The sequence below is a fragment of the Saimiri boliviensis genome, chromosome 9 (genome assembly GCF_048565385.1).
Source record: "Saimiri boliviensis isolate mSaiBol1 chromosome 9, mSaiBol1.pri, whole genome shotgun sequence".
NCBI lineage: Eukaryota > Metazoa > Chordata > Mammalia > Primates > Cebidae > Saimiri > Saimiri boliviensis.
Window position 1 is genome coordinate 126816869 of NC_133457.1, and position 9677 is coordinate 126826545.

A 9677-nucleotide genomic window follows, 5' to 3' on the forward strand; every position below is an offset into this window, starting at 1 on the left:
GGGAAGTGACCCCCTTGAGGTCAAGACAGGTCCGGTCCATCTGGGGGTCCCAACTCGCCCCTCCCAGCCAGCCCCGCTCCTGCAAGCAGCTGCTCCCGCCCTCAGGCCTTTGCTCCGACTCTGACCGAAGGCCCCCAGTCCTGCGCCTCCCGGCACTGCCCTCTCCAGCACGGCTCCCCGCACAGGGATTTTCCTCCTGCAAACCCGCTGAGTGGGGCCCAGAGAGAAGGTACCCGGCAGGCCCCCACCAGCGTGTCTGGAAGTGACCGGGCCCTGCCTCCCCTCCCGCTGCAGGAACGTTGGAGTGCGAGCGCGCCCTCATCGACTTCGTGACTTTCCAGGACGTCTCCATCAAGAAGCTGCAGCGGCTGCAGCGGGCCCTCGAGGGCCTTGGGGACTGGGGTCCCACACCGAGGGCGGGCCGAGCGGCCTTGCGGCTGAAGCTGCAGCGGCGGCTCAAGGAGCTGCTGGAGGCGGGGGACGGGACGCTGCTGACGCGGCTGCTGCAGGCGCTGCGCGGGGCCAGACTGCCCGGGCTGGAGCGGAGTGTCCGTGAGCGCTTCCTCCCTGCACGCTGAGCCCGGCCCCTCACCCCCCGTATTTATTGTACATCCTTGGCCCCCACATGCACTAAAAAGAGGCTTAAAACTTTTTTTCTTAAAAAATTGGGTTTCTTAAATAGCCTTTCCGTAAAACTGGTTGTGGTCTGTTGTGCGGCCACTGGGACGCCCGAGCTGCCCGGATCCCGCGGGCTCCCACCACCACTGCTGCCGGGGGCTTCCCCTTCTGGGGTTGGTCAGTGGGCAGCACCCTCTCTGCTCCCTGCTGGCTGTGGCGTGTGGCAGGGTCCCCAAAACTCACGGGGGTCAGGACCTGGGAGTGTGTACCTGCTGGACGAACAGGGCAGGGCTCAGGCCGGGCCGTCATCAGGGCCCTGCACTAACCCCCTCACCCCCTTTGAATTCCTCCCACTCCCAACTCGGGGGATTTCCCGAGAGGAGACCTGCCAGAGACCACCCCCAGGCACCCCATGCGCTTCCTGGGTAGTGAGGCTTTCCCCCTCGGGGCAGGCTCTGAAGCCTCCAGAAACATCCAAGCAGCTGGGGCCTGCCTCGGCCACCCGCCCCTCCCCGCACGGTCAGACATCCCTGTGGCTGGAGGCCCTCCCACAGGTCCTGGGAACCGACCTTCGGGACACACACAGCCCCCCCCGGAGAGGGTGCAGGGACTTCCAGGCCTGACTCCTGTGAGTCACGGCCACCCCCACCCTGACTCATGTCCCTTCCCAGAAGCTCCTCCCAGGCCCCCCACGCCCCACATCCGCAGGAAGGGACAGGCCATGGCTCTGGGCCCACCTGGGGAATCCCTCACTTGCCCTCAGCAGCCCAGGGCCACCCCCAGTGCATCTGACAGCCAAGAGCTGAGCCTCGGGCCTCCAGAAGGGAAGGGATGGACAGAGCCAGTCTCGCCATCTTTATTTTGCGCTCACCCTGGACAGCACTGGGCAGGCAGCTCCTGCCCACAGCCGCACTGGGGAAGAGCAGAGCACTCAGCAGGCTCCGTGGGGGCTGTGCAGGGAGGGCCCCAGGACCAGCCTCACCCCCAAACGGGACACAGGCCCAGCACAGCACTGATTCGGGGCCCCCCCGAGAACCCCCCAGCCCACGCCAAGGGGGCCCAGGGCACAGCCTCACCTGGCTAGAGGGCTCTGGACCCCATAAACACTCCCCAAACGTGCAGGTGTGGGGCACAAAACAGCCACTCCCAGCAGGACCCCTCAGCTGTTTGCATCAGTAAGGTCCCTCCAGGGGGTAAGACGAGGGGAAGCCAGGCAGGCCTCCTCAGCGCCGTCCCGAGGCTGCATCTGAACCCAGGGCCCCACTGGCCTTCGGGGACATGGCCTGGGTCTTCCTCAAGGCAAGTTCAGCCCCAGACCACCTCTCGGGTCACAGGGGGCAGAAGCCGAGGGCAGCCATGGCCTCACCGACCTCCTCCTTGATGGGCTGGACAGGTAGCTACAGGATCTCCCAAAGGCCCCCCAGAGCTGTCCCCACACAGCCCAAGCCAGCCTAAGCACTGGAGCCCCAACTCTCAACCAGGTCTCCCTCAGACCCCCCAGAATGGGCCTAGGCGGGCAGCAGCTGCACCCCGTGGAAGGGCCGCCAGAGGGCCTGGGTGAGCCAGGCTGCCCGGCTCCCCACTGAAGCCTCCGCTTCTCCAGACGCAGAGGAAAGTTTGTCTTCAAGAAAACAAAGCAACAGAGGAACCCCAAAGCAAAGTAAACCCACCCCCCAGATGAGCAGCACGGGAGCCAACAGGAACCACTCCTCCAGCACCGGGGACCAGGGACCGGCGTCCCCACGGCAGGCAGGCGGCAGGCGGCGCCTACGTGATGTCCCTCTGCCGGGGCGGCCGGTGCAGGTTCCGCACGACGCACTTCACCATCCACTCGATGCCCTCGCGCACCCCCTTGCTGCGAAGACAGGGCCGTGAGGGGGCTGGCCTCGGCCCCCAAACCCCCGAAGGCGCAGCCCACTCACCCCGTGAGGGCGGAGCAGGCCTGGGTCAGGCAGTCCCGCCTGCCAATCTTGCCCGTGCAGTCGCTGAAGGCCGTCTTGATGTCAGGGATGGAGAGGCTCGTCTGGGGGAGGCGAAGCCAAGGCCGTAAGGGGCAGACCCCACGTCGAGGCCCTGTCCTGCCGGTGGGCCCGGGGCTCTCCGAAGAGCGGCTGCCCTTCACCCCAGGAAACAGGAGTCCGCCAGGTCCCAGTGTCTCCCACAGAGGCCACGGCGGTGAGGACCCTGTGCTCAGCCCACGGCTGCTGCTGCCTGGGACAAACTCCAGACGTGCTCCACGGCCCCAAGGAGCCCGCTCCCATCCCCTCCCTGCGGGACACCCTGAGCCCTGAGGTGGTGATCTGAGGGCTGAGGCCTGGGCAGTGCAGGGGGCGGGGGTGACAAAGGGGACACGGGGCAGTCAAGTCTCGCTGGCTTCTGCTTGCGGCCACCTGCCCAGTCCTCAGAGAGTCCTCCCCTCCCCTCTCCTCCAAGGAGAGAACCCTGCCCCGTACCAGGTGTCCCTCTTGTTAGCTGAGATTGTGGGGAAGGCCAGCCCTACAGGAGGGGGCAACAGAGCCCCCCCAGCGAAGGTGGGAAGTGAAGATACACCCTGACCCTCAGGATGCCAGGCTCCTTTAAGAGGACAGGAAAAACTCAGTGTGGCCAGTGCTCCCAGGGGCAGTGGTACCTCAGAGGGGTTTTGAGGGGCTGCCCTGGGGGCTGGGGCTGGCACAGATGCCAGGTGAAAACAGGTGAGGGTCAGAGTTCACTCCCACCGGGGCCCCAGTATCCCTTCTCTGAGCTCCAAGTTTCACCGGAGTCTCTTGACAGCTCAGCCACACACTCCTGAGGCACAGCCATCCTCCAGGGGAGAAGGTCCTGGGCCTCCTCACAGCTCAGACACGCGCTCCTGAGGACACGCTCCTGAGGACACGCTCCCGAGGACACGCTCCCGAGGACACGCGCTCCCGAGGACGCGCTCCCGAGGACACGCGCTCCCGAGGACACGCGCTCCCGAGGACACGCGCTCCCGAGGACACGCTCCCGAGGACACGCGCTCCTGAGGACACGCTCCTGAGGACACGCTCCTGAGGACACGCGCTCCTGAGGACACGCGCTCCCGAGGACACGCTCCTGAGGACACGCTCCCGAGGACACGCTCCCGAGGACACACGCTCCCGAGGACACGCTCCCGAGGACACGCTCCCGAGGACACGCTCCCGAGGACACGCGCTCCCGAGGACACGCTCCCGAGGACACGCGCTCCTGAGGACACGCGCTCCTGAGGCACGGCAGTCCTCCGGGGAGAGGGCCCTCGTGGCAGGAACAGGCCTCTGAGCGGCTGCCCTGGGGTGGAAGAACCAGGGCTGGCGGCAGGACACAGAGAGGAACTAGCTGGGGAGCTGAGGTCCCAGGTCTGCCAGAGGCAGGTGGGCCTTGAGAAGAGCTCAGTGCCCGCCGGGCAGTCACTGGGGCTGGGGTGTCGAGGTGCACACACTGCTCCCCTTGCGGGGGGGCACCTGCGCCCCCAGGAGCCTGGGGACTTGGGAAGCTGCCGCGGGAGGCGGGGTGGGACTCACCTCCACATCCTGCTTGTTGGCCAGCACCAAGACGGGGACACCACACAGCGCCTCACTGGTCACCACCTTTTCTGGGGAGGGTAGGAGCAGCAGCACCTCACACCCAGCACAGGAGCCCACAGGCGCGGACGCCGAGTCAGCTGCTTCCCCCCGGCCCCCCACTGAGCAGGAGGCTTCTGACCTGTCACTGGGCCGGCCCCAGGCAGAGCTGCCCCGGCTGGATCTGCCCGTGCTGCCCATCCACCCCTCCGCAAGCAGCCGGGCCACTCACCGAACGCCTGCTTGGACTCTGCCAGCCTCTCCTCGTCGGTGGAGTCAATGACGTAGATGACACCGTGACACTCTGCGTAATACTACAAACAGCAGGAGTTGGGGCTCAGTCCCCACCCTGCCAAGGGCCAGCAGGGCCAGGCCCATGCCACCGCCACTGGGAGGCGCTCACTCGAGGAAGGGGCCGGAGAGCAGCCCTCAACTGCAAGGCTCTTCTGGGATGCCTTCCAGGGCTGCAGGGAGATCTGGGAGTGGAGATGCCCCCAGGCGCTCCTCCTGAGAACCTGCCTGCAACCTTTCACCTGACGGTGGCCGGAGAAAAAAGTGAGAGGCGGGGATGGGGCCATACGTGGGGGCTCAACCTGTTACCCCAACACTTTGGGAGGAAGATCACGTGAGCCTAGGAGTTCAAGGCCAACCTGGGCAACAATGAGACCTCCTCTCTACAAAAGTTTATGGTAGATAAGCTTTCAGTCCTAGCTACTCAAGAGTTTGAGGTGAGAGGACGGCTTCAGCCTGGGAGGTTGAGGCTGTAGTGAGTTCTGATCATGCCACTGCATTCCAAGCTGGGTGAGAATGAGGCCCCATCGCAAAAAAAAAAAAAAAAAACAGGGGGCGGGGACAGAGTTTGGGGGCGTGCACCTGTGGGGCAGGGAGGGAGTGTGGCCACGTGGATGACAAGCCTGACCAGCGCCACTGAGGAGCCACTGAGGGACGGGACCAGCACTGTCTGCGAAGCGAGCACTCCCTGCCAGGCCAGGGCCAGCGTCACTGCGCTCAGACCTCCGCAGGCGAGGCATGGTCAGTCCTGGGCTCACTGGTGGCACTGCTGGGCAAGATGGGGCATAGACCCTGCAGCCTGAGGCATGAGTTCCAAGCCCCGGACCAGGTGAGTCCATCTCTCTCCCAACCAGAAAGAATACGGGAGACTGCATCCACTGGAGCAGACAACGGCTCACATGTGCCACTCTGCCTCCAGGCCGTGCCAGCTTTCCTGCCCAGGGACCGGGACTGGATGCTGACCAGGTAGGACAAGCTGGCAGTCAGTGTTAAGACACCCCACTGGGCCGGGCGCGGTGGCTCAAGCCTGTAATCCCAGCACTTTGGGAGGCCGAGGCGGGTGGATCACAAGGTCAAGAGATCGAGACCATCCTGGTCAACATGGTGAAACCCCGTCTCTACTAAAAATACAAAAAATTAGCTGGGCCTGGTGGCTCGTGCCTGTAATTCCAGCTACTCAGGAGGCTGAGGCAGGAGAATTGCCTGAACCCAGGAGGCAGAGGTTGCGGTGAGCCGAGATCACGCCATTGCACTCCAGCCCGGGTGACGAGTGAAACTCCGTCTCAAAAAAAAAAAAAAAAAAAAAAAAAGACACCCCACTGAGAGTGTGAGAACCCAAAAGGCACAGCCCAACCCTCGGAAATCCTCATTCCTCCCAAGCAGGGAGAGCCAGACGAGCTTCTGCACTGACACTTCCCACGGTGGAAGGAAGGAAGCCCGAGGCCAGGCGTCCTCCAGGGTTCTACAGACAGGTCCCACAGAGGCCGCTCCAGGTGGACCTAGGGTGGAGACCGCTGCGGCAGGAGGGTTGGCTCCGTGGAGGCTGCAAAAGCCCAGTGAGAGAATCCCCACGGCCATGTGGCCCCCGGGGCTTCTACGCAGGGTGGCAGAAGGTTCCCGTGCAACCAGGGTCCAGGACCGTGGGACCACATGGCCAGAGCCGCCCATCACACCTACCAGGCACAGGGTGCACAGCCCAGCAGCGCTGAGTGCCGGCAGGACCCAAAGCCCCAGGCCCAGCAGAGGCGTCACAGCAGTGGTCCCCGTGGAGTACCCCACAACCAGGGGAAGAGGAAGATGTCCAGGCGTGGCTCCTGGCTGGCCAGCTGATGAGTGGGGGCAGGCCAGAGGTGGGCAGCAGCTGTACTGGCCTCTAAGGCAAGCCCTCAGGCACCAGAGGCCAGGGCACAACCTCACATGGATGGAGCACCAGGCCGCCCGGCCCGTCCTGCTTCCATGGGAAGTCATGGCCCGAGGCTGGCTCGAGGGCAGGCCTGTGTGCAGCAGAGTGGGCACCGGAAGCCGGGAGTGGGCGTCTCAAGGCCTCCCAGAGCACCCGCCAGAACCTCTCGGCTGGATGATGGACACACAGGTGGGGTACAAGCCCAGTGGGATGGGCTCCACTCACGAAGCGTGGAGAAACGACTGGCAAAGGCCCAGCAGACACGAGCAGCACAGCTGACCCCAGTGGGGCAATCGGAGGGACTGGGGAGCTGAGTTTGGGAGCTCCCCACCTGCAAAGTGCCAGCTGGCCTGAGACAGGCATTACAGCAAAGGACCCACACACGGACGCTGACCCAGGGTCCAGCCCCAGGATGAGGCCAACTCCCAGTCAGGGCCCTTACAGTGCCTGCTTCATTCTGGCAAGGCTGCACCTGCACAAGGATGCAATGTCAGGAACCAGGTGGAAGCGGGAGCCTCCCTTCCGGCCTCTCCCCGTGACCCATGGGGGTCTCTGTTGCAGACCCTCCCGGCTCCGAGCTCAGCAGGGTCAGGGGTCCCAACCACTAGAGCAGCACGAACAAACCACAGCTGCCTCAAGGGCATGAACTGCACCTTGTGTCTAGGGGACCCTGGTGGGCAGGAGACTGGGCTGCCACCCCACAGCTGGGGACACAGGGAGCCACTGGCTCCACGGAGATGGTGTCTGGAGAAGGACTCAGACTGCCAGGAGGTCACACCCCAGCAGAAGTGCACTGGGGGGGGCACTCAAGGAGGAACGCAGCCCCAAGACCAGTTGCAAGGGTGGGCTGCAGTGGCCCCCGGAAGCCTCCCTCCTCCAGCTTCCCCTCAACAGAGGCCCTCGGGACCTTGGAGGAACCACTCCCCAACGCGGAAGGTGGTCCACACAGGGCTGCGCCTGCGGCCAGTGCCGGGGTCCGCAGCCCCACTGGTCTTACTTCATGCTGGAAACACTGCACCTGCAGATGGCCTCGTTTTAGGTTTCTGTGGGACCCACTTTGACTGCAAAGAGCCATGTTGCCAGGTCACACCTGCCTAGGGCAGCCCACAGGCTGTGGTGTGAAGTCCCAGCCACGGCCCCACGTGGCAGAACGGCCAGCTTGCCTCCAGGCAACCACAGCTCCACAGATCCTGCCGCTGGAGTGGACCTCTCCTCCTCGTCCCCGCCACCTTCCAACTGCCAACCCCCAACGTGCAACCTGTACCTCAGCCTCTGTCTTGGCTCGTGCCTGCGACACGAGCTTGTGGCAAGAGCACCCTCACCTGTCTCACCGCCCAAGCGCGCTGGGCACTGGACACGCAGGCTATGACCAGCTTGTCCTGTGTGACTTACGTGGCCCTAGAGGATCTATCAAAGGTCACTTGGCTATGAGAGAAACGCTCTCTTGGCTGGAAGTCAGGGCAGGACGGGGCCCTTCGGTGGGGCTTAGGAAAGGGGGATCACAAAGGAGATCAGGACCAGGGCACTCGGCTCTAGAGACGGCAGCCAGCAAGCATCAGGGCGGCCAAGGCACTGGGCGCCCCAAGCCCACTGTGCCAGCCTCAGGCAGGGAGCCCCTGCGGAAGGCAAGGCTGTGTCGTGGGTGCTCAGCACAGGCTGAGGCGGGAGACAAACAGCCTGGGGGGTGTGGAGGAGGAACAGCACACCAGGGTCTCAGAAATGCCCAATTTTGACATGCTCAGCTGACACGCTGAGTGACAAACCACGTTACCCACAAAGTGGGTGACGAAAGGTGCCGAGGAAGAGACCAGAGGGTGCACTCTGGAAAGAAATGGACTGGAGGGCTGGGGCGGGGTGGTGCTGGCCAGGGAGCCTTACCTTGTCCCACAATGACTGCAGCTCTTCCTGGCCTCCTAAGTCCCAGAACATGAGGCGAGCCTTTCCCACGTCCACGGTGCCGACTGGGGACAGGGAGGAACAGGCAGGGATCCCAACCTTGGTCCCCGACACACCGAGTCCCAGCTCTCTTGGGGGGTGGAGCAACCACTCCGGGGCCCGTCACAGGGGACTTGAGAGGGGCTGACACGGCTCTGGCCACCTGCCAGATGGCCGGTGAACATCACAGCATCCTCAAGGTCCCAAACCCACAGCCCTGCTATTCAGACCCCTTACTGTTGAGACCCACGGTGGTGGTGATTTTGGATAGACTCATCCCCTTGTAGTTCTTGTTAAACCGGGTTTTCGACTGCTCCAGAAAGGTCTGAGGAGAGAGGGAGGCAGACACGTACAATAGGCCTGCTCCTTAAAAGAGAAAAAACAAACAGAGCGACATTCTGCTCTTCGAGAGGCTGGCGGTGGCTGTCCCGTCTTCGCAGAAGTCTGGATTCTGTCTGGGTGGTGAGCGCGCAGGGGAGGGGCGCTCACCGTCTTCCCGGCGTTGTCCAGGCCCAGGATCAGGATGCAGTACTCGTCCTTCTGAAAGATGTACTTGTACAGGCCGGACAGCAGCGTGAACATCCTGCCCTGGACACCCCGACAGACGTCACTGTGCGGCCAGAACGCACCTCCCCGCCGCGCGTCCAGCTGACCGCTCGGGACCAGAACCCGGCGCCGTGCCCGCGTCCTCACCTCTCTCCCGCCCCTTCCCTCTGGGAGACTCTCCTGCCTCCGTCACGTCTCCCACATCCGCCGCCCTCCGTCCCTGCGGGCCCGGCGCCTCCCTGCCCGCGGGACCACCCTGCCCGTTCACACGCGCTCGGCCGCGCCCCGCCCTCCCCGGCGCGGCTCCCACGCTTCGCGCGCGCGGCACGGCGAACGCACTTGCTGCGGCCCCGCCTGGGCACAGCGCCCTCGGGCGTTCGGCCGCGCGCCCCACCGGTAGCAGCCCGGAGCCCCCGCGGGCGCCGGCGGGGGCGCCCCGGCACCCCGTTTCTTAAAACCGGGACGGCCTGCGGGGAGCGGACCCGCAGGCAGCGCGCGGCGGGCGGGGACGGACTCCGCGGAAGAGGAACCGCGGTCGGGGCCCGAGCTCCGGCGGCTGCCCGCCGCGGCCGCCAGGTTCGACGCTCGCCGACAAGCGGCCACACCCGGCTCCTGCCACACCCGCGCCCCAACCTCGAGCCCAGGGCCGCCCCTCGGGCCTCGGGACCCCGCGCAGCCGGCGACCCACCTGCGTCCGCCGCGGCCTCTAAGCCGCCGCCGCTGACCCCGCACCGACCCCGCGCGGGGCCTGACGGGACGCGGGCCGGCCTCGGGGCAGGAGCTGAATCGCGTCCCGGCGGCCTCTGCGCTCCGCTTCCCGGCTG

General features: G+C 65.1%; 2 protein-coding genes across 13 annotated transcripts in view; one reads left to right on the plus strand and one right to left on the minus strand.

The window, feature by feature from the left end:
- LOC101052372 (regulator of telomere elongation helicase 1) overlaps positions 1-653 on the plus strand; it is a 38184-nt gene extending 37531 nt beyond the window's left edge. For all 8 annotated transcript variants that reach the window (XM_074406777.1, XM_074406776.1, XM_074406775.1 and 5 more), the window contains one exon: positions 295-653. In XM_074406777.1, the coding sequence (XP_074262878.1) occupies positions 295-578 (284 nt within the window). In that variant the 3' untranslated portion in view covers positions 579-653. The remainder of the gene's footprint in view (positions 1-294) is intronic.
- Positions 636-9677, minus strand: ARFRP1 (ARF related protein 1). 5 transcript variants are annotated; one of them, XR_005582140.2, is made up of 9 exons: positions 9542-9674; positions 8797-8895; positions 8545-8632; positions 8251-8333; positions 4411-4492; positions 4140-4210; positions 2541-2641; positions 2289-2473; positions 808-887 (listed from the first exon to the last, which is right to left on the minus strand). XR_005582140.2 is itself a non-coding variant. In XM_074406788.1 (8 exons), the coding sequence occupies exons 2-8, from the start codon at positions 8887-8889 to the stop codon at positions 797-799; spliced, it is 609 nt and encodes a 202-aa protein (XP_074262889.1). In that variant the 5' UTR covers position 8890; positions 9542-9677; the 3' UTR covers positions 636-796. The 5 variants fall into 5 exon arrangements, 3 of the variants coding, with proteins under 3 accessions (XP_074262889.1, XP_074262888.1, XP_039335455.1); XM_074406788.1 differs by lacking the exon at positions 2289-2473 and having other exon boundaries at positions 636-887; positions 8797-8890; positions 9542-9677; XM_074406787.1 differs by lacking the exon at positions 2289-2473 and having other exon boundaries at positions 636-887; positions 9542-9676.

What these genes read in the sequence shown, in the direction of transcription:
- ARFRP1 (XM_074406788.1), bottom strand. Translation starts at nt 8,889, where the DNA reads ATGTTCACGCTGCTGTCCGGCCTGTACAAGTACATCTTTCAGAAGGAC. An exon ending in AGAGTCCAAGCAGGCGTTCG is followed by an intron (nt 4,211 to 4,410) that starts GTGAGTGGCCCG and finishes TACCCTCCCCAG; the next exon opens with AAAAGGTGGTGACCAGTGAG. An exon ending in GCCTGCTCCGCCCTCACGGG is followed by an intron (nt 888 to 2,540) that starts GTGAGTGGGCTG and finishes TTCGTCCAGCAG; the next exon opens with GTACACACTCCCAGGTCCTG.